This window comes from Lissotriton helveticus, chromosome 1_1, assembly GCF_964261635.1.
Source record: "Lissotriton helveticus chromosome 1_1, aLisHel1.1, whole genome shotgun sequence".
Classification (NCBI taxonomy): Eukaryota; Metazoa; Chordata; class Amphibia; order Caudata; family Salamandridae; genus Lissotriton; species Lissotriton helveticus.
This window is the reverse complement of record NC_136057.1, coordinates 414,068,754-414,096,134: the sequence shown is the minus strand read 5'-3', so window position 1 is coordinate 414,096,134 and position 27,381 is coordinate 414,068,754. Positions and strand designations below refer to the sequence as shown.

The 27,381-nt window shown below is 42.8% G+C and overlaps 1 protein-coding gene across 1 annotated transcript in view; it reads left to right on the top strand.

The window, feature by feature from the left end:
• Positions 1-27,381, top strand: part of TMTC1 (transmembrane O-mannosyltransferase targeting cadherins 1) — a 1,403,473-nt gene that overhangs the window by 986,809 nt on the left and 389,283 nt on the right. Inside the window, exon 11 of the mRNA XM_078673764.1 lies at positions 21,563-21,676. Within this exon, the coding sequence (XP_078529890.1) occupies positions 21,563-21,676 (114 nt within the window). The remainder of the gene's footprint in view (positions 1-21,562; positions 21,677-27,381) is intronic.

Here is a 27,381-nt window from a genome sequence, read left to right as displayed (position 1 = left end):
GCATGTGCCCTTATGTGTTCCCGTGCATGCGTGTGTATGTGCGCGAACGCGGGCATGAGCTTGCAACTATATGGGAGTTGCTGGCATGCATATGGGAGCCAGTTAGTGTGGCACTTATAACAAATAACATATAACAACTTGAACAAGCCAGGCCTATCAGTTTTGCCAAGGCTTGTTTGCTCCAGGCTGACACCCCACTAGGCACGGGCTCACAGGACTCAAATCTTGGCTATGTTAATTCATCTGAAAAAGAACGGATTTAATTGAGTGAAAATCTGTACATATGAAAACACTGTGTTATCCTAGTCTATAAAGTGCGGTACAACTACTGTGTCATTATTATTGTTTTTATTACTGCTATTGCGTTTCAGTATAAAACGCTCAGGAAAAATGATAAAATTCAGAGCTAGTACAGTGAAATGCTTTTAAAGGATTTCCACGCCACGCTGTTGTTCTAAGCCTGGCTCTGGCTCCAGCCTCTGTGTAAATTGCTTCCCCTTCCAATTACTGAACCCTGTGCCCTAATGTAATCCAGAGCTCGCGTGCCGTTCAGCTGCACTGGGCCCCATTACTCCTGGGACATGAAACAGAACAGCCACAGTAATTGTCTGGGCAGTGAGGAATAGGGGTGCGTGACACAAGAACATTGCTGATAAGCAGAAATTAGTCGGGGTTCAGTCTTCGTGCATCGCAGCCGTCCTCCATGTCCAGCAAATGTTCTTTATAAATCACCCAGTCATGACCTGCAGTGAAAATGGAGTACTTGAACTGAGACCGTGTTGTGGCATATAGGATCCTTGGTGGAAGTGGAAGTTAACATGGTGGAAACCTCTAAGGAAAATCCGGGGCTTTAATTCCAGTGTGTGGTTCATAGAAACGTCAATGTTTTACTATCATTGGATTTGGTGGCAGTAAAGGACATCAAGGGATTTTTAGTTTACTCTTGTCCATGCTTCTCAACACAGAATACATGGTGGCCATTTTTCCAATTATCCACTGTAAATGAACGTCCCTGCCTCGTTACAGACAATTATAAACTAATGTAATGCTTTTTGGTCTCTGTTGTTTCTGCGAGAAGTTGCTACCTTTCTTCATCACCCCTGCATAAAAAAACATGTTTTCCAATGTTTCTCACGATTGTCCCGTTTCCTCCATATTGTAACTATAGAATTAGCTTGCTTCTGTAGAATGTGTTTGTTGTTTGTAAAGTGTTTATTCCCTCTAGCACTGTGACTGTCCTAACAATGCCCTCCACAGTCCACCATTTTCCCCAATGTTTGCCTTTAAAATTCTGGGTGTTTCCTTATATATGGCCACTGGGTTAAACCATGTGCTGGTTAGGTAGCTTACCTCTGGCATACCTCGCATCATTTTGCAGAAACTTGGAGGGGGAGATTGAAAGATTTGGTATCATACATATGAACACTCAAATTCGGCAGGAAACTCCCACATTTTTTTAAGTAAAATATTTTACCTTCATGGATGTCTGTGTCAATGTAGAAAAAGTTTAATGGCGGTTCCTCGATCCATGACGGTCAGTCATCAAACTTCGCAAAGGTTTTTGGGGGCTTTCAAAAATACAGTCCCAAAGTGGGAGTTTGTTTTTGAAAAATAAACAATAAATGGCCCACACTACCTCGGAGTTTTCTTCGAGGGTGTGGGGGTTATTACTGTGTTTTTTCTGTCCCTTACCACCATGTTTTTCCTGCTGTAACTGACAGGAAAAAAAACTTTGCTCCACCCCCCCATATAGAGTTGACAGTGTAAAGTCCTCTCTCAGGTGGTCCAACGGGTCATGATGAGCTCAGTCAATTGAATGCTTCCGATCTGCCTGATTCTAAATAGGGCAGGAAGACCTTCAGTTTGGTGGACAGGGTGTTCCGTTTAATTTGTGAGAGAGTACCCTGTAATAATGATGCTGAGGCAATAAGTGGGTTTTCTACTTCAAGTTTAATGTAATGACCCCAAACACGTCTGGTCTGTCTCAGCCCCGAATCAAAACTGCCAAAACAACTGTTAAATGGCGAGTCTAATGTGGGATGTGGTAGGGGAACCAATAGAAACAGGGAAAAGGGTAATACATCATAATACCTGCTCTCGTGCAGGGGAATTGAGTGTCAGTTGTTGTTACGCGCCATCAAAGTGGCATGGCGCTTGCCAACAATTGGCAGTACATCACATCTTCCTCTTTTAAAACAATTAAGAAAAATGAGGTGTCAATAACATACAAAGTCATTGAATTTTTTGGGTTTGTGAATGAGTCTACCAAATCTTCCGGTGATGCCATGACTGACACCTGCATCATCTGAATCAGAGTGTGAATCAATTCACCACTAAGATCAGACGTGGGATGATCAGCAGCCTCAGAAGAAGATGGAACATCATCAATATTAGAGTAATTACCTCTGCAAAACATTTAATTATTAGAGTTCATGGATCTAGGTTCATTTTCGGGTTCATCATAATCAACCCATAAATCATTATTACATCTGTCCTTACATTGTTGATTGTGTAAAGATTGTTTGTCATCCACAGTGCACTTTGCTGATCTGTTCATATGCCAAACCTTTCAGTCGCTGAGTTTAGCAGCATTGTTATACAACTTGCAAATGCGAAGGAGGGTGGTGAATTTACTCTCTCCTTTCTTGACTTTTTCCTCTAGACGAACTTTAACACAGTCACCACACTTGAAGGAGTGTTCTTTGACACCATGTCTATTATCATAGCATTCCTTGTAACACATTTGTGCTTTCGCTATTTTGTTTCTGATGGTTTCAGGTGACCATTCAATTTGTTTTGAAGTTGTCATCCACCCTAGATCCTTGTTAATGGGTTGTCTACTTCTCATGAGGACAAATGGAGATTCACTTGTGCTGGAACAGGGTGTGATTCTGTACACCCATATGAGTTTAAAAATCTATTATTCCCAATTGAGCTTGTTTTTTTTGGATAGTTGTATGTTGCCTTTTATGACTCTGTTGAAGCGTTCAACTAGTCCATTTCCTTCTGGATGATAGAGTGAAGTAGTGTTGTGATTCATACAATTCCTTTCAAGGAACAATTTGAATGTCTTATGTAAATTGCGGTCCATTGTCCACTAAGACACTTTTGGATAACCCCTCACTCATGAAAAGCATGTCCAGAAATGATATAATACTGTTACTGTCAGCATTAGGAATAATTTTAATCTCTGGCCATTTTGAAAAGTGGTCCATGACAACAAGTATGTATTTATGTCACCATCATGACCTTCATGGGTCCAGTTATGTCCACATCTATTCTTTCTCAAGGCATACTGGCACATTCTGTAGGATTTAAAGAAACTTTTAAAACTTTCAGCCTTATGTCTGAGTTGTTGCACATGACGTAGTCTCTGATTAAGACTTCAATTTGCTTGTCAATTTCAGGCCTTCAATATTTACCTTCAACTCTTTGTTTGTTTTTAGAAATGCCAAGGTGACCAATATGGAAAAGTTTGAGTATTTTCTTTTAAGTGCGTCAGGGGGAACTGCTTTGCCAAGCCTAAAAAGTAAATAATTTTCTACACTTAACTCATTTCTGAGTTCCCAAAAGACCCTGACGTCATAATCAAGGTGTTTTTTATCTGGCCAATGCCTATTAATGTATTTGCAGACGTTTTGTAATGTGTGATCGTTCCTCATGTGTTTGTTCCATTCTTTATTTGCAATACCATTAAAATCTTCACAAAAAAGAAATGCTACTTTGTGATTGTCTTCCGGATCCTCTCTGATCTCCATATTTGGTAATGGTAATCTACTAAGAAAATTAGCAACTTTTTCTTTTACACCAGGCCAGTATTCCACTGTATAGTTGTAATCTAGTAACTTAACTGAGTCTTGGAGAAGCGTTTTGTAATCCAGCCATAGATCTTCGCTACTTGTAATAATGATGCTGAGGCGCTAAGTAGGCTTCGTACTTCAAGTTGAATGTAATTACCCAAACACGACTGGTCTGTTTCAGCCCAGAATCAAAACTGCCAGAACAACCGTTAAACGGTAAGTCGAATGTGAAATGTGGTTGGGAAACCAATAGAAACAGGGGAAAGGGTAATACATCATAATACCTGCTCTCGTGCAGGTAAGTCACGTGTCAGTTGTTGTCACGCGCATTCAAAGTGGCATAACGCGTGCCAACAACTGTCAATAAACCATACCCTCTCTGACAAACTCTGTATCAGGCCCTAATTCTCTTGCCTGCCTCCAGTTTGTTCTTATGATTCTAGATTTGAGGTTTCCCTGACTTGACATGCTCCTCCAGATCTCATGGTGTCAATAAAACCCTCCTATATTTGGAATTCGGCTTCCTTATACAGATATGCTTTCTATGGATTTATGTATCTTTATATTTATTACTTTACTCCAAATTCAGCATCTCTAAATGCACTACCCTATATCTCAACCTACACCTCTCTCAATATGTCCTCTACCTCCACTCTCTCACTCATCCCAAACCCCATTCTACTACTAGGATCCCAAAATAACCCTTTCTAGACTCTTCCCTTTTCTATCCCGCCTTGCATAATTTTATTCTTCTTTTACTATTCAGAGCTCCCAAACAAGCCTTACTAAACCCTTCCCTCTGACTCTTCCCCCCTCCACCTCCCTTTTTCTCATCCCAAACCTCCTCCTTTTGCTATGAGCTAAACAAAAAGAAACATCTAAATCCTTCCCTTTTCTATCTCTCCACTATCCTTTTGAATCCAAATAACAGACTAACGTTTCAACACAAATTTCCCCACCAAGCCTTACTAAACCTCTGACACTTCCCCCACCACCTCCCCTTTACTCATCCCAAACCTCCTCCTTTTTGGGTTCCTGAGTAGATTGCTACCCACTGAAAAGCACTTCAAGACCTCATTAGGCGTAGCAAGCACTATGCAAATGCAAACCCTTCCCTCTTCTGTCCCTCCAATATACTTTTCAATACAAATGACAAATTGGCATTACCACCACTCAAACTCATTTCATATTCCCCTATACCAATTTCCCCACTAAGCCTTACTAAACCTGACTCTTCCCTCACCACCTTCTCTTTACTCATCCCAAACCTCCTCCTACTGCTATGAGTTGAAAAGTAAAAAAAATCGAAATCCTTCCCTCTTCTATCCCTCCACTATCCTTTTCAATCCAAATAACAGAATAACATGTCAACCACTCAAATTAATTTCATATTTCCCTATACTAATTCCCCACTAATCCTGTCTAGGTTCCAGAGTAGCTGCTAACCGCCGGCAAGCGCCACAATACCCCCATCAGACGTAGCAAGCTCTATATAAATGCAAACCCTTCCCTCTTCTATTTCTCCACTATCCTCTTCAATCCAAATAACAGACTAACATGTCACCGCTCATGTTAATTTCACTTTTCCCTATACTAATTCACCACTAATCCTTTTTGGCTTCTGCAGTAGCCTGATTGGGTACATCGGCAGGGATAGTAAGCACTATATAAATGCAGTTACAATTACTTCAGCATTAATTATCCGGACAAAACAAACTAGTTACATTGTCTAGCTCTTTGGAGTTAAATGGTAAGAAATCTTTCATTTGTTTGATGACGTTCAAGAACTACACCTCAACCTATTTTGAGTGCATTACGGTTTCTCCAACTGTATTTAAATGAAGCTACTATCTTGCAGTTTTTCCTAAAACAGCAGGTATTTTTCATTCCCACATTTCAGCCCTCTGAGAGATGCACAGCACAAAGGGATCCTTAAAGATCTAGAAGAGTGTGTTCTGTTACAGAAACAATTGTAAATGAGCTAATTCCCAGCGCACACCAATCTCAGTTTTTTCCTTTTATCCCTCTTTGATAGCACACAACAAAGGCTTCCAGCAACATGTCAGGGCGACTTCTTGTTCCCGGGCAGCTCCGCACTATTTTGATTTAAAAAAAAAAATCTATCTGTGTGTGAATCTTGCTTCCCGAAAGAAAGTTACTATCGTAGAGAGTTTTGATAGGGACTCGTGTCTGGAAGGAATTATACCTTGGAAAGCTTGTAACTGCTCCACCCAAATCCGGCTGCAGCACGTGTATAAATGGCTTTCTTTGGGAGTAATGCAACCATATCCTGATTTCAGGCATTCAGCGCCAGCAGGCTTTCAGCACCTTTGTGTTCACCACAAAACAAAACATCTGAGCCCCACCCCTTGGTAACTGCATAGCTTCTGTCCCAGGAGACCTCCAGCCCGGAAGACATCTCTGTCCAATCTGTGGGCCCGAAAGGCTGATGTTATATTCATGTTAGTACATTTAGATTCAGTGTATGTAACCTGCAGTGTGCACTGTTGAACTGTCTGTCTCTTCAGTAACATCTTTGACTTAGAATGATGTCAAAATGAAAACAGCATTTTGGGGGAAGTTTAAACACTTTCAAGAGAACAAATTTAGCATGTCTATTTTTTTTACTTCTCCTTTACTACCTTACATAACAGTGAGTGTGCTTTTTGATACTGTGGGTGTCTCCTCTACATCGTTGGTCATTAAAATGTTTTCACTGAACTTCTCCGAGCCCCACAGTTTCTTGGGAAGGTTGCACATCTGGAGAGCTACTGTGTCTCACTCCAGGAGAGACATGCAGCCCAAGTTATGGTCAGTTCCACTGGCTTCAAAATGGCTACAGGACAGAGAGGTGACAAGCATTTGCAATGCAATAGGTTTTGTATTTGCGAGAGTTTGAGCTATTGGCATTGCAAATATTTGTTTTGGTGTCAAAGACCCCATGCTGCACTTTCTCTTGCATGAATGCTCTGCCCATTTCTCTAAAAAAGCGGTATCTAACAAAAGGTGCGCAGCTGCTATAAAAGTGAAATCGCGGCATGGGTGCTTTTACAATAAAAAAAGCATCTGTTTGTAAAAGCCCCTATGCCGCGGTTTCATTTTAATAGCAGCCGCGCACCTTTCCTTAGACACGGCTCTTCTAAAAAAAGGGGTGTGGCCTTCATGCATGTGAAATAGCGATTTTTTTACCAAAGTTAAAAGATGGGAGAAGATCATATTGGTCTTGCCTGCAGCTGACAGTTAAGTCATGAGTTCCAAGTGTCCCCTCTGGAAGAGGGCTAAGTAGACTCTCCAGACTACTAAACCCTGAACACCACAGGAGGTTGTAGACAAATATTCATGAAATCTGATGCTTTCTTGTTAGCTGGCTTGGTAGCCAGGGGATGGAGCAGAGGAAGAGTAGAGGTATCTACTTACGGTACAAGGTTCCAAAAATCATAGAAAATTCCTGAATACTGTTTTGAGACTTGGATTCCTTGAAACCAAATCTCACTATAAGGAAATACCCCTTTCCTGCTTACCGTACATAGGCTGTGCCATGGAGGTTTTCTCTGACCGCTCCACACAGCAAGAACCTTCTTTTGGATGCACCGGCGTCCTCGCCCAGCGCCATTGTTTTCCTACTGCACTTGTTAGGCTTCCACACTACACAAAGGAGTATGGGGCAGCTACCTGCATGCCGGCCTACTGGCTTACGCTGCATGCAGGAAAAGATTAATAAAATTAGAAAATGGTGTAACTGCTACACTTTAACTAAATGCATTGTTTACTCCTGAATAGCTACCATTATATTCAATAAATATATGTTCATACTAAATATTACTTGTTCTTCCCAATCCAAGATGGCCAAACCATTTTTGGAATTAAGTCACGTCCTGTTTCTACATTATAAAAGGAGATCCATTGTGAAGTCCTGTTGCATTGCAATTATTCTCAAATAATTGCTCGATCTCTGGATTCCTTCCAATACCTGCGGTAAATACTCGTTCTGCTCCTTCTACTAGTTCTGGCAAGCCTGAAGGTTTCCTTGTTTTTTGGGCCAAAGAGGGTAAAAGCTGAACTCCTTACTTGTATTGACCACAGAGTGTTAAATCTGGTGATTGTAAAAGACCGATAGCCCTTGCCTCTAAAATCAGATATCTTGAAAGCCGCCCAAGGAGCTAAGGTCTTTACCAAACTAGACCTAGGGGGAGCAAGTCACCTGATTATACACGTTAGGCATTTTGAGTATCTTGTAATCTTGTTTGATCTTTGCTATACCCCAGCTGTTTTACAACGTTTTATGAATGCCATCGTCTCAGATGTGATTCTTCAGACTATGATTGTTTACCTAGATGATATCCTGGTATTTTCTGATATCCCCGCAGAACATCCTAATCGTGTCAAATAAGTCTTGCAAAGCAAGTTGCTGGCCAAACCTGAAAAGCGCATATTCGAGAATGACTGTATAGACTACTTAGGGTATGTCCTTTTATCAAAGGGAATTGCCATGGATACTCAGAAGATTCAAGCTATATTTACTATCCTGTTATTTCCTCAGTGAAAGAAACACAGAGTTTTCTCCGTCTGACGAACTTTTATCACAAGTTCAAGGGTTTCTCTAAACTTGTTTTACCAATCACAGATCTGCTAAAGAAGAACAAATCCCTCATTGGAATAAGGATGTGTAAGAAATTGGGTTAGTAGTTGAGGGGGTGAGACCCACAATAAAGTAATAAACATAATCCTTGTCAGGATGAACCACACCACTCACTAAATAAACCTGTGCTCAACACTCTGGTAGCTTGTGCCAAAAAAGCCAGGCTTAACTTATAGGCAATATGTAAAGTATTTATGTAGCAAACAAAAGTAATAAAACACAACAGAAGAACGATCCCACAATAATTTAGAAAAATAGAGAAACATTCAATAAATAGAATGACACAGAAATGTCTTAAATCCTAGAAGTAGAACAGAGTTATGAAATTTAACATTTTTAATGATCTCTAGCATCTAAAAGTTCAAGTACCAACTGCCGGCATCTAGCCACACCAAGACCGGGGCAAAGTCCTAAGCTAAGGCAGACCACGATGGAGTGGTGATCAGATATTCTAGGTGGATTGGACCCCGCCTCAGCCTACCTCTAGATTTAGAAGAACTTTTGAAGAGAAAGTAGAGTTTGGTAGAACTGGAGTTATGAATTTTTAAAGTTTTAAGTGAAAAGAGCACCATCAAGCCCAAAGAGCCAATTGCAAATATGTGGTCAAGCAGAACTAGGCAAAAGTCACATGTTCAGACTCACTGAGATGGAGGGCCTGCGGATTACAGAGACCAGGTTTGTCCTGGTGAGGAGTTTACCTTCTCAAAGCTCAAGTCTATGCAAGGAGCCTCAGCTGGAGCTTCACATTGATGGGGGCCGCGTGGAGGTTGTTGTCGGCGGGAGGAGAGGTTGGCGCTTGAGCTTTGAATTGGTGGTTGGCGCGGTCGGTTGCTGTGAGGCACAAAGAGCATGTCGTCATCAGATACTCTGATGTCAGCCAAGGATCCAGGACCGGGGCCACCTTATGGGGATCAGGACTCACTCCAGCAGAGGCCAGCAGCAGGGCTCAGGCAGGTCCAGTTGGTGGTGGTCAGTTGGCAGTTGCCGGAAGCTTGTGGTATCCCTATAGCATGAACAGGAGGTCAGCCAAATTACCCTTGGAGTCACTTCTGGGAGTCCTGGGTTCAACACAAGCAGTCTATCTTCCTTCGTCAAACAACAGGACGCCCTTCTTCTGAATCCTTCGCAGGTCTGGGAGTGTTCTGAGAAGAGGTTCTGAGGGTGCCATCCATATATGCAGTGCCGGTCTGTGGGTGGGTTCTGCCCCCTTTATTTAACCTCCTGCGTCCCTGGGTTTGGCTCTAGTCTGTCTTCGGGACCAAAGGCAGGCAGGTATAGTTGTGTGCTGCATTTCTCAGTGGTAGAGCGGGCAAATAAATAACAAGTTTATTAATAACTCATGAGTGGGACCACGTCCACACAGCGCTCTCAAGTGCTGCCTAAGGTAGGACACTGAAGTCACAGAACACAGGGCTTTTATACAGTTTTTCTGCAGTGTAAGTATGTGAACAGAAATGGAACATATTTAAAATAGTTATCACCAAACAAGGGCAGATAAAAACTAAATGGTCAGCAAACTGGAGGGGGGGAAGGAGTGCTATGGCAGCAGAAATAATTGACAGTTAACAGAAGAACTGGCAGCTACAACTCTCAGCAAGTACATTGCTTTTAGCTGAGTCAGGAAGCCAACTAAAATAGATAGCAAAGGCAGAGTGAAAAGACAAAAGAATTACGAAGGAAACTTCACAGCCAAAGTGGCTGTAGCTTATGCCAAGTAAAATAGTACACATTTTCCACACTCCCATAGATTAACACTGGGTTACCTTATTGAATTTAATCAGTGCTAACTTCTGATTGGGAGCAGAGAGAGATGTGCTATTTACACACAAAGTAATTTAAATGTAAAATTATTTTTCAATGGTGAAGTTGGATTCTAAGTTAAAATTTTGAAAATGCCACTCTTACAAAGTTTTACAGCAAACAAATGATGAACGGAATGCTCACAATGCAACCATTCTCCCCCAGTCAAGAGATCTGGGTTACATCGATCGTTCTTTTGCCAACTAGGCCACCCCAGTTTGGACTGGATTCAAGCTAGCCTGGCTGATGAAGGGTGATGCCCTGAAACCAGTCCCAGGATACTTATTTCCGGTCCAGGTAGGACCTGGCTTGCCAGTTCGGGCTGGACTGTTCCCAAAAGGAACAGGGTCAAGACTGATTTGCATATGACTGGGTCCAAACGGTGGTGGGTGTGGTGAGCAAAAGAATGATGGATTTAACCCAGATCCTTGTGACTGGGGGTGAATGTGCACATTGTCCATCATTCCGTCCATCAATTATTTCTTTTGCATAGGTCACCCTAAGTGGGAAGGGTATGCCCAGACGTGGGTCCTGTGCTCACTACACCACTGGATTTAACCCAGCCTTGCTGATGAAGGGTGATGCCCTGAAACCGGTCCCAGGATGCTTGTTTCCGGTCCAGGGAGGACCTGGCTTGGCAGTTCGGGCTGGACTGTTCCCACAAGGAATAGGGTCAAGACTGATTTGCATATGGCTGGGTCCAAACTGGGGTGGTGTGGTGAGCAAAGGAATGATGGATTTGACCCAGATCCTTGTGACTGGGGGTGAATGTTTGCATTGTCCATCATTCCATCCATCAATTGTTTCTGTTGCATAGATCACCCGAAGTGGGAAGGGTATGCCCAGACGTGGGTCCCGTGCTCACTACACCACTGGATTCAAGCTAGCCTGGCTGATTAAGGGTGATGCCCTGAAACATGTCCCAGGGTGCTTGTTTCCGGTCAAGGGAGGATCTGGCTTGCCAGTTCGGGCTGGACTGTTCCCACAAGGAACAGGGTCAAGACTGATTTGCATATGACTGGGTCCAAACGGGGGTGGTGTGGTGAGCAAAAGAATGATGGATTTAACCCAGATCCTTGTGACTGGGGGTGAATGTGCGCATTGTCCATCATTCCGTCCATCAATTATTTCTTTTGCATAGGTCACCCTAAGTCGGAAGGGTATGCCCAGACGTGGGTACCGTGCTCACTACACCACTGGATTCAACCTAACCTGGCTGATGAAGGGTGATGCCCTGAAACAGGTTCCAGGATGCTTATTTCCGTTCCAGGGAGGACCTGGCTTGGCAGTTCGGGCTGGACTGTTCCCACAAGGAACAGGGTCAAGACTGATTTGCATATGGCTGGGTCCAAACTGGGGTGATGTGGTGAGCAAAAAAATGATGGATTTGACCCAGCTCCTTGTGACTGGGGGTGAATGTTTGCATTGTCCAGCATTCCTTCCATCAATTGTTTCTTTTGCATAGATCACCCTAAGTAGGAAGCGTATGCCCAGACGTGGGTCCCGTGATCACTACACCACTGGATTCAAGCTAGCCTGGCTGATTAAGGGTGATGCCCTGAAACCGGTCCCAGGATGCTTATTTCCGGTCCAGGGAGGACCTGTCATGGCAGTTCGGGCTGGACTGTTCTCACAAGGAACAGGGTCAAGACTGATTTGCATATGACTGGGTCCAAACGAGCTGGGCCTTCCAGCTGGGCAGCTCAAGAGACTCCAATTGGTTCAGAACCAAGCGGCCAGGCTGATCTGTAAGTGTCCCAAATGGCAGTCCATCAGGCCGGGTCTGGCCAGTCTCCACTGGCTGCCAGTGGCGCAGAGAGCAACTTTTAAAGCCGGATGCATTATCTTTAGGGCCCTACAAGGTAAGGGCGCTGGATTTATTAGCAGCCTGCTTGTGAGTTACACCCCCTCTCGTGCTCTACGTTCAGGTCAAAAGAACTTGCTGGTGGTGCCTCGCATTTGGAAACAACGCCAGGGAGGCGGTTCTTTTCACTTCCTGGCCTCCTCCCTATGGAACTCTCTGCCTCTGACACTAAGACTTCATGAAGATTTGTTGGCTTTCAGAAAGGCTTTCAAAACTTGGCTTTTTAGGCAAGCCTACTCATAGTTAATCTGGGCTCTCTCTGCTATATGTTATGTCTTTGCAAACCCTCCAACAGCGCCATGAAGCCTACGGGCGTACGTGCGCTTAATAAATCTAATTTAACATAACATAACAGTTTGGACCCAGCCATATGCAAATCAGTCTTGACCCTTATCCATGTGGGAACAGTCCAGCCCGAACTGCCAAGCCAGGTCCTCTCTGCAACGGAAATAAGCATTCTGGGACCTGTTTCAGGGCATGACCCTTCATCAGCCAGGTTAGGTTGAATCCAGTGGTGTAGTGAGCATGGGACCCACGTCTGGGCATACCCTTCCCACTTAGGGTGACCTATGCAAAAGTGAGCAAAAGAATGATGGATATAACCCTGATCCTTGTAACTGGGGGTGAATGTTTGCATTGTCCAGCATTCCGTCCATCAATTGTTTCTTTTGTATAGGTCACGGTAAGTGGGAAGGGTATGCCCAGACGTGGGTCCCATGCTCACTGCAACACTGGAATCAACCTAGCCTGGCTGATGAAGGGTGATGCCCTGAAACCGGTCCCAGGATGCTTATTTCCGGTCCAGGGAATACCTGGCAGTTCGGACTGGACTGTTCACACAAGGAAGAGGGTCAAGACTGATTTGCATATGACTGGGTCCAAACTGGGATGGTGTGGTGAGCAAAAGAATGATGGATTTAACTTAGATCCTTGTGACTGGAAGTGAATGTTTACATTGTCCAACATTCCATCCATCAATTGTTTCTTTTGCATAGATCACCCTAAGTGGGAAGGGTATGCCCAGACGTGGGTCCCGTGCTCACTACACCACTGGATTCAACCTAACCTGGCTGATGAAGGGTGATACCCTGAAACCGGTCCCAGGAATGATTGTTTCCGTTCCAGGGAGGACCTGGCTTGGCAGTTCGGGCTGGACTGTTCCCACAAGGAACAGGGTCAAGACTGATTTGTATAAGGCTGGGTCCAAACTGGGGTGGTGTGGTGAGCAAAAGAATGATGGATTTAACCCAGACCCTTGTAACTGGGGGTGAATGTTTGCATTGTCCAGCTTTCCGCCCATCAATTGTTCTTTTGCATAGGTTACCTTAAGTGGGAAGGGTATGCCCAAACGTGGGTCCCGTGCTCACTACACCACTGGATTCAAGCTAGCCTGACAGATGGAGGGTAATGCCCTGACACCGGTCCCTGGATGCTTGTTTCCGGTTCCGGGAGAACCTGGCTTGGCAGTTCGGGCTGCACTGTTCCCACAAGGAACAGAGTCAAGACTGATTTGCATATGGCTGGGTCCAAACTGGGGTGGTGTGTTGAGCAAAAGAAAAATGGATTTAACCCAGATCCTTGTGACAGGGGGTGAATGTTTGCATTGTCCAGCATTCCGTCCATCAATTGTTTCTTTTCCATAGGTCACCCTAAGTGGGAAGGGTATGCCCAGACGTGGGTCCTGTGCTCACTACACCACTGGATTTAACCTAGCCTGGCTGATGAAGGGTGATGCCCTGAAACCGGTCCCAGGATGCTTGTTTCCGGTTCCGGGAGAACCTGGCTTGGCAGTTCGGGCTGCACTGTTCCCACAAGGAACAGAGTCCAGACTGATTTGCATATGGCTGGGTCCAAACTGGGGTGGTGTGTTGAGCAAAAGAATAATGGATTTGACCCAGATCCTTGTGACTGGGGGTGAATGTTTGCATTGTCCGGTATTCCGTCCATCAATTGTTTCTTTTGTTTAACTTTTACAAAGTTGGTATTTTCTTGTCAAAACCAAATGTGCCTGTCTGCCAGTGTTCTTGGTTGCATGACTGAAAGACTTTGCTGTTGGGGTTTGCGTATTGCTTCCAGACAGTGAGACAGAAGAAACCTGAGGTGTGAGGGGAGAAGATCTTACTAACAAAATAGCGGGGGGAGGTGCCCCTTGACCTAGTTACATTTCAAAGGGCTTTGCCTGCAACACACCGAAAGGAACCTGACACTTGGCGTGTTCTACATTTTGTCACCATGGACAGTCAGAGCATGGCCAGAGAAGAATTGAAAAGGACCAGTGTTGAGGTAGGCCAGGGAATTGCTCCACACAAAGGTTGGCACCCAGTAAAAAATGGACCCTCAGAACCATTCATCCGAACACTCCTGGATCTATGGGAGCAACAACTGGCTCTTTGCACTACAGCAATAAACATCTGCGAATTGCTCTCCACACAAAAAGCCACTCCTCAAGTTCTCCTTCAAGGCAAACAAAACTCTCCTCACCAGATTTGAGAAGGTAACTCTTCAGTGAAACTAACCTGCCCCTGTATTCAACACGCACTCCATTGCGAGTTGGCCTGAACTTGTGACTTTCCCCAGCCTAGCGCAACCAGATAATCACGGGTGGCGCTTTCTGCTCCTTGATGCTAATTTCACTAAATCTTTAGATATTAATATCTATGGTTCTACTGATTGGATTGTGATCGTTTTGGTGTCATTTCATTTATTAAACTTTCGCTATTTGTCTAAATTGTTTTAGGATTTTTCTTTTGTTGTGTTTGCACTTTATTAGTGTTTTCGTGTTGCTTAAATACTTTACACATTGCCTCTAAGTTAAGCCTGACTGCGTTTTTGCCAAGCTACTAGAGCGTTAAACACAGGTAAATTTATTGACTTTTGTAGTTCACCCTGACAAAGATTCTGGTTGTTGCCTGAGTGGGGCTTCTATCCTCCTTAACTAACTACCCAATTCCCTGTATTGTTTGTATTAATAACTATGGTTTATGTTATTAAGATATGAAAAAATGTAAGAAAATCATTCTTTAGTGTGATAAAACTGTATCTAAATATGAACACCAATTGATGCATCTATGGTAACGTTAGCTACATAATTATATATGTTTATATAGCGTAAAAAATCCTTTTTGAGAAACACTTTATTTTGGCAACGTGAATGTGTGTCTGATAATGCTGCAAGAGAATTTAAGATATAATGCTATCTGATTGAAGAACTGATACTTTGATATGTTTGCCCATAATAACTCTTGAGCCATGCAGTCTGACTTTAATTAGATTTTCCAGTTCCAACACCAATTTTCTACCATCTTCACAAAGCTACATCCATCTGAATGCTCCTCGCGGTATAAGGTAGCTCTGCCTCCTCTCTAAGAATGCTGACGCCGCTATTTTCAAGAAAGATATACAAATCTAAAATGTATATACATTCCTACAGACTTATTTCAGTTTAACCTTGCATAACACTGGCAGAATAACCATGTGAACTGTATCTGAACTGAACTAACCAGAGACCTCGTCATGGAGGACCTCAACTACTGCAACGTCATTTACTCTGGTCTCCCTAAGAAACTCATTATAAGACTTCAACAAATCCAAATCCAAATCTAAACAGCTATAGAGTGTCTTAAACCCCTCCACTGAGTCCCAGTAAATGCCAGGATTACATTCAAGGCCCTGTGCACCACTCAAAAACGGATCACTGACAAAATATCGATTACACTATTATAAAATTACAAGAATATCGAGGATACAATATCCAGTACAAAAATATCGAATTCCTATCTACAAACAGGTAAGTACAAAAATATCGAATCAAAATTATCGTTTAAAAAATATAGTTAGTCAAAATAATGAATTTTTTCAAAAGTCTTAAAAATAATTTAAAATTAATGAAATATTAAAAATAATTAACTTAAATATACTTACAAATACTTAAATAACCTTTAAATTATTAAATAATCAATTTAAGTTATAAAAAAACATACAATTTTATTTTTTTAAACCTATATATATATATTAACATAATATTAATAAAAAATATACAATATTCTTACCGTAGGATAGCGGGAGGGTAAAATTTACTATTACCACTCCAGTGAGTTCAACAGTAGGGAAAGCATTGGATAGCGTAGGGGTAAAAATTACTATTCCCACTCCAGTGAGTGCAACAGTAGGGAAAATGTTCGATAGCGTAGGGGTAAAAATTGCTATTCCCACTCCAGTGAGTGCAACAGTAGGGAAAGCGTTGGATAGCGTAGGAGTAAAAATTACTATTCCCACTCCAGAGAGTGCAACAGTAGGGAAAGCGTTGGATAGTGTAGGGGTATAAATTACTATTCCCATTCCAATGAGTGCAACAGTAGGGAAAGCGTTGGATAGCGTAGGGGTAAAAATTACTATTCCCACTTCAGTGAGTGCAACAGTAGGGAAAGCGTTGGATAGCGCCTGGGCTTCATCCTGGACTCCTCCCTCTCGATGACCAGACAAGTCAACGCCGTCTCCTCATCATTCTTTCACACCCTACGCATGCTCCGCAAGATCTTCCGATGGATCCCGACCGAAACCAGGAAGACAGTCACCCAGGCACTCGTCACCAGCCGACTGGACTACGGAAACACCCTCTACGCCGGCACCACAGCCAAGCTACAGAAAAGACTCCAACGCATCCAGAATGCCTCCGCCCGACTCAACCTGGACATCCTCCAACGCAGCCACATCTCCGGCCACCTGAGGGACCTGCACTGGCTCCCCGTCAACAAGAGGATCACGTTCAGGCTCCTCACCCACGCACACAAGTCTCTCCACGACCTGGGCCCCAAGTACCTCAACGACCGCCTGACCTTCTACACGCCCACCCGCCAGCTACGATCCACTAGCCTCGCCCTCGCCGCCGTACCACGCATCCGAAGAGCCACCGCCGGAGGAAGATCCTTCTCCTACCCGGCGGCCAAGACATGGAACTCCCTCCCCATCCACCTTCGGCTGACCCAGGACCATCTCGCCTTCAGGAGACAACTCAAGACCTGGCTGTTTGAGCAGTAGCTGACCCTTTCCCCCAAGCGCCTTGAGACCCTTCCGGGTGAGTAGTGCGCTATACAAATGCTATGATTGATTGATTGATTGATTGATAGGGGTAAAAATTACTATTCCGACTCCAGAGAGTGCAACAGTAGGGAAAGCGTTGGATAGTGGAGGGAAAAATGTACTATTACCACTCGAGTGAGTGCAACAGTAGGAAAAGCGTTGATTATGGTAGGGGTTAAAATTACTATTCCCACTCCAGTAAGTGCAACAGTAGGGAAAGCGTTGGATAGTGTACGGGTAAAAATTACTATTCCCACTCCAGTGCGTGCAACAGTAGGGAAATCGTTGGATAGCGTAGGGGTAAAAATCACTGTTTCCACTCCAGTGAGTGCAACAGTAGGGAAAGCATTGGATAGCATAGGGGTAAAAATTATTATTCCCACTCCAGAGAGTGCAACAGTAGGGAAAGCATTGGATAGCATAGGGATAAAAATTACTATTCCCACTCCAGAGAGTGCAACAGTAGGGAAAGCGTTGGATAGCGTAGGGGTAAAAATTACTATTCCCACTCCAGTGAGTGCAACAGTAGGGAAAGCGTTGGATAGCGTAGGGGTAAAAATTACTATTCCCACTCCAGTGAGTGCAACAGTAGGGAAAGCGTTGGATAGCGTAGGGGTAAAAATTACTATTCCCACTCCTGAGAGTGCAACAGTAGAAAAAGCGTTGGATAGCGTAGGGGTAAAAATTACTATTCCAACAGTAGAGAAAGTAAATATTTAATATATTAATAAAAATAAATTAAATATCAATACCAATAAAAAAATGATTAAAAGTAATTACCAATTTAATATAATATAACAAATAATCAATTAAAAATACAAATAAATATTAGTTATTACAATTCACTACCTATTAATACAAATTAATTACCAATTAACAATTAATTAATTAGCAATTAAAAATTAATTAACAATTAATTCAAAATAAATACCAATAAATAAATTAAAATATTTAATTAATTACAATTAAATTACTTCCCACTCTATTCCCCTATAAACCCACAACCCGCTACGGAAAATAAATTAATACAATTATCATAATTATTAATTATTCAATTATTAAAAATGAATTACCAATTAAAATTTAATTAATTACCAATTAAAAATTAATTAACAATTAATTCAAAATAAATACAAATAAATACATTTAAATATTAAAATAATTACAATTAAATTACTTCCCACCCTATTCCCCTATAAACCCACAACCCGCTACAGAATTAATTTACGCAATAATTAAATAACATAAAATTCATTACTTAAAATAAATTATAAAATACATATACTAACATACAAAACACTTTAAAAAAATCGATATTATTAAAAATTCGATATATTTAATACCTATATCATATACTTCGATATTTAGACTTTCTATATTTAAGAAAATCGATATTAAATCACTTACCTTAAATTCGATATTTTTGTTGACTATATTCTGTCCATTCGATATTTTGTCCATTCTATATTTTGACTTCGATATTAGTGCTATTCTATATTTTTGATTCGATATTTTGTCTGTATACCATTGTTTGCCCCTCACGCTCCAAAGACCAGACCGAATGCAACTGCACCTGTTGCACTAATGATAGCTGCAGCTCTGAGCAGCAAACTGTGTCCTCTACCTCTTTCGCCCCTGCCCCACCCTACATGGCCATCACTCCAATCTTGGAACAGATTCTCTGTCCCTTTCATAATAAAATGAGGTCTGCCATGTTGCCCACCACTTTGTTGCAAGGGTGCCCTCACCCTTAGTGCTAGGAAGAAAAGTGAGCCTCCAATCCTCTCTAATAAAGGAAGGCAGTTATAGTTGTTATTCAGTGGGCCTCTCACTCCTGAGCCCCAGTGCTATTGCTCCTACTTCAGTAATGAAATCGACTACCTTGCGAAGTGGCGGTCTTCTCTGCACCTTATCGAAAACATGGGCCTCTATCTTGCCCCATTCCTGGCTCTGTCATCTATCTGAGGCTTAAGCTAAGGTGTCTCCCCTGCTTCAATTGTCCTTCTCTTGGGCCATTGGTCTGAGTCTCAAAGCAACACTGGCACAACAACGGTGCACTGGGCTCCACCATGAGCAAGAAAAGATAGCTTAACAATAGTGTTTTGGGTATAGTTGATGCCTCATTCTCCTGGCTCCTATGCCACTACATCTGTGGCACAAATGATACCTACTATTCTGTGCCCACTCTCTCAACTTGCCCATCAGTACTAGACATGAGGTTCAAAGCAGGTTGTAAATCTGGCACTAATGAGACGAAATGTTTGCCCACATGGTGTTAGCATGAGTAAAATTGATAAAATAATGAAGTAACACTATCACATAAAGTACAGCATTAAGCCACAAATGTTTGCTTTTTTGCCGCATAATTATGTCAAACCTGCCACATAATTTCGTCCTTCCCAATACAAAATTCCAGCAGCCTTGCTTTTACAGTGTATAATACAATTTCTAAATAATTACTTGCATATTCAGAGTGCTTTGTTTTATAGGCTGAGTCTTCATAGCATTATAAATGCACAAGTTAGGAATTCACACTGTGCCAAGCAGGATTCAATTATGTGACTTTCTGATCTCACAGACAACTGCAGTGATCACATTAATTAATTGAAGTTTGATAACATGAAAGCATTCCCAAGGATTAGTTTAATTTGGTAAACAACGTTTACCACAAAACTTTTTCCCCCGCAGGGAATTCAATGCGGTCGTTATAACGACCGCGTTGTAATTCCGCATACCATTACTCCGCAAGTCGGAACAACAACGTGTGGAGGGGGAAGAGGGTGTTGAATTTAAAATCCAACACCTTCCCTACTGTCGCACAGACTGGAGTTGGAAAAGTAAATTATACTATGGTGCGTTGGGGTACCCGAGATCCAGGGGACTCCCCCAGCACAGTACCCTGGCCTCAGACTTATTGACTGAGTCCGAAGGGGGGCCCTCTCAAGTTTCCTTACGCCACTGTTGAATTTATTTATTTATTTATTTATAAAGTTTGTAAAGCGCCTGGTTACACTAGCTAGTGTGTCCCCGCGCTGAATATTGCTGACTGACCGGTCTAGGGGCAAGATTGCTGGGCAGGCCATACTACCTTCATTAGACTCTCGGAAACAGGAAGGTTTTTAACTTTTTGCGGAAAACCGCTTCCGATGATTCAAGTCGGAGCCACTGAGGTAGTCTGTTCCAGTGGGTAGAGGTCAATACTCTGAAAGATTGCCCTCCCATTCTAGCTCTGTGAAATCTTGGTACCTGGACTAGCCCGGTTCAACTTGATCTCAGAGATCTAGTAGGATGGTAGGGGTCCAGAAGATTATGCAAGTGCGTGGAGCCCTTCTTCTGAAGGATCCTGTGGCCTATACAGAGTGCTTTAAAGACCACACGTTCTTTGACAGGCAGCCCATGCAGAGTTTTGAGTGCTTTCTTAGTTGACGCCCTCCTAGGGAGCATCAAAATTAAGCGGGCTACCGCATTTTGTATGCGTTGCAGCCTCTGTGTACATTTAGCATTGGCTCCTAAATACAAAACATTTCCATAATCTAATCTGGATGTGACTAGGGCATGGATCAAGGTCTGTCTAGCCTGTTGTGGCAAAACGTCCAGGGTTTTCCTAAGGACCCTCAGCATCCCAAAACAAGTGCCTGCCACTTGTTTGGTCTGGTTCTCAAATGAGAGTTTGTTATCCAGCCAGATCCCTAGGTTTTTCACTGAGTTACTGGGAGTGGGCAGCTCACCCAGTGCGGTGGGCCACCATGCCGAAGTCCACACTGAGGGAGCCCTACCCACAATCAGCACCTCCGTTTTGTTCCCATTTAACTTGAGGCAGTTATCGGCCATCCAAGCTGCAAGTTCCTTCATACACGTGTTGAAATTGGTGGCACATAACTCGTTGGGTTGTGTCAGGGTCACCATCAGTTGCGTGTCATCTGCGTATGACACCACTTCTACCCCGAACCTGTCAGTGATGTCAGCAGCAGGTGCCACATACAGATTGAAAAGGGTGGGACTAAGGCTGGAACATAAATAAATATCATCAAGGTACGTATATGTGGAGTTAGGTATAGAAAATGTAAACAAACTTAGCTTTCTATACTTTGTCCCTCAAAATTATGGTCACAACATTATGCTCCGTCGATATTTCAGATTTAATATTCCCAGCCTACACCACCCTTGAGACTCGTGGTCTCTCGCTTCAGCTGTTCGTGGACTGTTATTAATTCACAAAGCATGTTTATCTAATTTAAAATTAATTGCAGTGTGTTTCATTGCAGAGGTAAGTTTTTTCACCCACAATAGCTGTAATATTTCCATGCTGCACACATTGTTGATACAGGGAAGGGAAAATCATGACATCTAAGTGTATTGTGTATTGTTTCCTTTCTGCAGATCCGGAGTGCAAACCCTACCACACAACGCAAAAGTGCACTACAACTACGCCAACTTCCTGAAAGACCAGGGTCGAAACGACGAGGCCATTTTCCACTACAAAACCGCCCTTAAGTAAGTTGTCCGAGCCAATTCCAGGCTGTCACTTCGACTCGCTGTTTATTTAATCGCCCTTTAGCTTCCGGCACACTTGCCCTTTTCCCATTAACTATAGACATTTCTCCGGCAGCAGATACGGCCTTGGCTCGGTGTGCTTTCAGCCATTAAATTCAGCTTCTTGGCTCGTCTCCAGACCTCTTTGTCCTTTCTAGTGTTCCGAGTTGAAAAGTTTCCATAGCTACACCTCAGGCAATGAAGTGTCATGGACTTGATGAAGTGGAGAGGGGTGTCAGAAAGTCATTGTGTGTATTTGTGGAGGTTGTTCTCGTTAGGGAATGCTTGGGACATGTATGAATAGAAAAACAATGCCACCACGCCCCCTCCAGGGCATACGAACACTGGACAGAACGCAGTGTACCTCTGATTCACTGCATGGGGGATCTGTTGTAATAATGCATAATTTTACTTTGAAGGGAGCATGCCGTGAATGATGTCACAATAGGTCTAAAAAAATCAAGCTGACGTCATCAAACAAAATCGCCTATTTTTTGGTGATTGTTAGAGATACAGGACTGGATAAAAGAACTGTTTACTTTCTCTACACCGAATGCCCCCCTTGGGAATCTCAAAGATGGTACAATCGTCATTCGACACCAAGGCACCGTGAAAGCAAATGCAATGAATAATATGAATGTGAAATGTGCTCATGCAATATTGATTTCATTTTTATTAGATATTTTGCTCCTTGAGGTAACCCACTGGTGATCTGGAAATGAATAAATGTAAAATATATGTTTCTGTGTGATCTGTTGCTAGCAGATTTCCTTGTACTATTAATCTGGAGAATGTGTTGAGGTGCTTTACATTTTGTGATCTCTGAATGAAAGTACTATTAATGTTTGGGGTCTATTTAACCACACTTAAAGTTAGTTATTTCTTGTTTTTTTATGTGTAAATGAACTACCTACCCCCAAAAGACTGAAATACTCAGTGGGACTCTTTGAAGACGAGGGGAGCAAGCCTCTTCTAGCCTTTTCCACCAGAGCTTGGACATGTAGCTCGACAACTGAGCCCTAAGGCAAGAGTTCTTAATGGTTGATACAAGCACTTTTTTAGCCAGCCTGCTACAATAAGAGCTCTACCTCTGACAGCGCTATCTGTCCAAATTATGCGGGTATAGTTATTCTCGAACTACCTCGAGTAGAAAGAGAAGAAAGATGGAACCTCAATGCAGCTGCTAGCAGGAACCACTCCATCCACTTAACTCAGTAATATTTTGTCATTTCTCACTAGCACACCTGTCATGTGGAGTCTCTCAGGCCCTCTCAAATGCAACGAGCAATGGAGGGAGGAACGCCACTAGGATATCCGCTCACACACTTCTTAAGTGCTGGGATGCTTGTGGGTAGCCATGCGCTCTACAAATCCTAACAGAATGGAATAGAAGCGTATTGGGATCCTGAGCTCGTGAGCTGAGTTCCTCATTATTTGTTCCCTGACACCGCACCCGATGTCAGTGGTGTGGGAGGATGTGGTGATGTATCTCATCAGTACCGGGCGGTGCTCTATATATGCTAGGTGCTTCCCATTTTTGTCTGCTGAAATGTAAGTCTCTTTAAGACAGAATAAGCCATTGAAGAAACACCTCTCCTAGTACTTTAGAGCAGCCCATTTTCCCCTCTGCTTTTGTAGGTGGGAGTGGTACATTTGAATTGCAGATACCTATATGGAGAGCTTATGGATTGAGAATACAATTAAGAGACCAATAAAACTTGATTGTTGCATTGTCCTCTCTATAATTATTGAAAGACTAAATTCATACAGTACATACCTTCATCAAACGGAAGCTCTAAAGCACTTTTGACACCCAGCTGAATAAACGCTAGATGCTTAGCTAAAAATTCGTACATATTAATATAGTAGACTGTCGCTTTGCTGCTGGGCAAATCGGCAGTCACCCAAAAAATTAAAAGAATATACAGATTGTGCCTTTGGAAAGCTGATTAGCCTCTTTAAAGGAACTGCTTATTTGATTGGCCAATGATGTTTAGGTCTTGCAAGACCAAGCTTGGACTGTCTGCCAGAGCTCAAATGAGAAACAAAAGATAAATATACAAAGATGGCCATTTGAGTCACAGAGCAGTAACAACAGTTGCAAGCACAGCAAGGACCACAGCGCCAACCAGTCCAATGGCCAAATAGTGACAAGAGCCACAACCACAGTACAGACCAAAGTAGTAACCTGAGCTGCCACCAAAGGCAGTGACAACAGTAACAACCAAAGCTGCAGCCATAGCCATGACCACAGCTTTCACTTCAGCAAGCATCTTGGCAATGATAACAGCTGCGACCTCACGATGACCAACAGCAATAACATTAGTGTCTACCATAAAAGGAAACACATCATAAGCAACAGTAGCCACAACTGTGGCCATAATAGGTGTGATAACAGCCACCACTGCATAAGTAACAATAGATGCAAACATATTTACAAGCACAGTAAGGATCACAGTAGAAACAGTAGAAGGCATCACAACTCAGATCACTACAAGGCCCACAGTAGTAACCACATGTGTTCCAATGGCAAGGGCAACAACAAACGATGCCTGTACAGAAGGGACGGCAGCAGCAACCACTTCTCTAACTCCAACAGTAAAAGCAGCTGTCAATGTGTTAGAGAAAACACCAGCAGCAACAGCTTTCAGCAAGGCAAACACTGAAACAGTAACAATGGTTATAACTACAGTTGGGACAGCAATGACAACAACACCTGCTCCAATAAGCAGTGAAAACTGCCTCTATAGCAGGGCACACACCAGAAACAAAGGCTGACACCAAAATAGAGCACATCAGCTGCCACAAAGAGGAGCAGCAACAGCTACAAGCACAGAAGCAATACTCCTTGTAATGACAGCAGGGTTCACAACATCAACCGCAAATGCAACAGTAGTGATAATAGCTTCTTCAACAGCAGAGGGCTACAAAAACAACAGCAGGAGCTAAAAGTACAAGCCTCAGCAGCTGTGCTCACCTTACAACACTGTAGTAGCAAGAGCTGAAACAGTTACAGGCACATCAAGGGCAACAACACTGGGAATCACTCCCACCACAGTCTTAATCAAGATATCAACCACATCTGCGACAGTGCCAACTATAGCTGTAACCACAAAAAAGACCACAACTGCATACATGACATGTGAGATAAGCTTATACCAGAGCAGGGACCACAGCAGCAACAACACCTATGGCAACAGCTATCTCCACAGGGTCGACTTCGATTGAAGCAATCACCACAGTATACATTTTACTCACAGCACAGCAGGGACCACAAGAACAACAACAGCTTCCACCAAAGCTCTATTGACAGCAGGGATCAAATAGTGACCACAGAAACCACTATTACGAGGTCAAGAGGAGCGACCAAAAGCAGATGTAACTTCAACTGTGACCATGGAAAGGACACAGCATCAACAACTTTCACCACAGTCTGGCTGTGATGTGCCAACACATTTAACCACAGGCATGTGCATTTGCACAGATTTCATTTGTGACCCCGCCTTGCAACCTGCCACTTTATGAGGCTACACTGTCCGTCTGATCTCTGCTTTTAATCCACAAGCTTGCAGTCTCATACAGCAGTAAACACAGTGACACACTGCGCATTTGTGCATCCGGGTGATTGCATGTGCTTGCACAGGCACACTAGATGGTTGATCTTAACTAGCAAAGGCGAGCTCCAAACAGAAATTAATATATTTGATCCGATAGGGATGCAGTGCAGCAAAATCAATCTATTTTTTGTTGCAGCAGTGAGTATATTGCGTATCTTCCTCGTGAAGAAAAAGAACACGAATCTAATTAGCCCAGGCCTATAAAACCTTTTGAAAATGTGAATCTTGAAACTTTTAAGGCAGCCTATAACAAAGACTGTGCACGTATCATACAATTCACAGACTCATTCAGTTATTAACAACATGTGTTATTATCGGTGCATGCAAACCAGAGCTTTGCTACCATTGGGACATTGGTAATAGCCTCTGTGTTCACCACCAGAATAATACCTGTGAATAACACTAGCTTGTTTCAACTGCAAATGGTTAAAAATAAAATTTTACATCATATAATTACATGTTCTAAGCAGGCTATAGCAAGCTCTGGGGGATTTTAGTCATGCAGAGGGCAGGCTACTGTTCTGTAATTTTGATGGCCGGACCAGACTAGCAGCATATTTGACTAAAATCCATTTTTGACAGTGAAAGGGGAATGGTTGCATTCTTTCTGAATATCTTTGTTATGTGATAAGGCATGCGTGGGCTGTTTGCTTCCCATCTTTTGTATGGGGCCTGGCACTTACCTGCATGTTTCTGGCTGATTGTTGTGGTTGTGGCAGAGTAATTGTGCTTGATGGTGACTGAGAGGTTGGTACAGTGTGTCAGTTTGAGCTGCTGCAGATGTGTCCTTTGCTGTCTTCTTGCATCCTTGTATGGCTATCTCTTAGTGCATGGGTGTTAGAAGTTGGATTTCTGGTTGGCAGAGGTATGCACTGTGTAAAGAAGATACCACAATTCTATTCAGGGTAAGTCACAACACACCCTAAATTATCCTTTGCTCACCCACTGGTATCCTGGCAGAGAGCAGTCAGACTTAACTTAAGAAGCAATGCGTAAAGTATTTGTGCAATACTTCAAACAGTAACACAGTGAAAGCACCACAAAAGACTCCACACCAGATTAGATAAATGGAGAACACTAGTAGTGACTTACTTTTGTTGGATGCTGAGGGTACGTTTGTTGAAACTACTCTTTGGGGCACTTGGATCATGTTGACATTCCTTTACCTATGTCCACCAGCCTTTTTGTGTCTCAGACTCTCATACAGTAGTTTTCTCCAAGTGAGTTTCTTCTTTATTATGGACTATCACCCACGCACATGGAAGGTCAGAGACTGTTCCTCCGGAGATCCGTTCCAGTCATTAGTAGAATCAGAAAAGGTTCTTCTTCCACTCTCTCCAAACAGCCAAATGGTTTTTGGGGGCTCAAATGATGGTTAAGGTAATTGCCTTGAGAGTTCCTGCACAAAGATGTACAACAGCTGGGCGTAAGGACCTAATATTCAGAAAGGGTCACTCCCTGAGACCCACATTTAGGATCTCGTCACACAGACTTATTTTTAATTGTACTGTGTAAGAAATTAGGTTTTTGGTTGACTGGGGTGTGAGCTAAGGGCAAGAAGCAAACACAATCCTTATCATGTTGAAGCAAAAGCCAACCCTAAATTAACCTGTGCTCAACACTCTGTAAGCTTGGCACAGGGCAGCCAGGCTTAACGTAGAGTCAATATGTAAAGTAATTGTGCAGCACTTCAAACAGTAACAAAGAGAAAATGCCACACAAAAAGAATCCCACACCAGATAAGAAAAATTGTTTTTAATAAGTATCAAGATCAAAACTACAATAATCCAATTGGTAGAACCGGTGAAATGCAATTTTAATGAGTTCATTGAAAAGAGCAACAAACAATACAAAGCTGCAACTGTGGATATCTGTCCGCGCCAGACCGGAACTAAGTCACAAGTTCAGGCTGACTAGAATAGAACAGCACACAAAGGCTGCAATGGCAGGGCTGAGACATGTTTAAAGTGCTACTTAAGTGAATGGAACAATCAGTGCTGCATGTCCACTAGTAGTATTTAATTTACAGGCCCTGTGCACAGGTAGTGA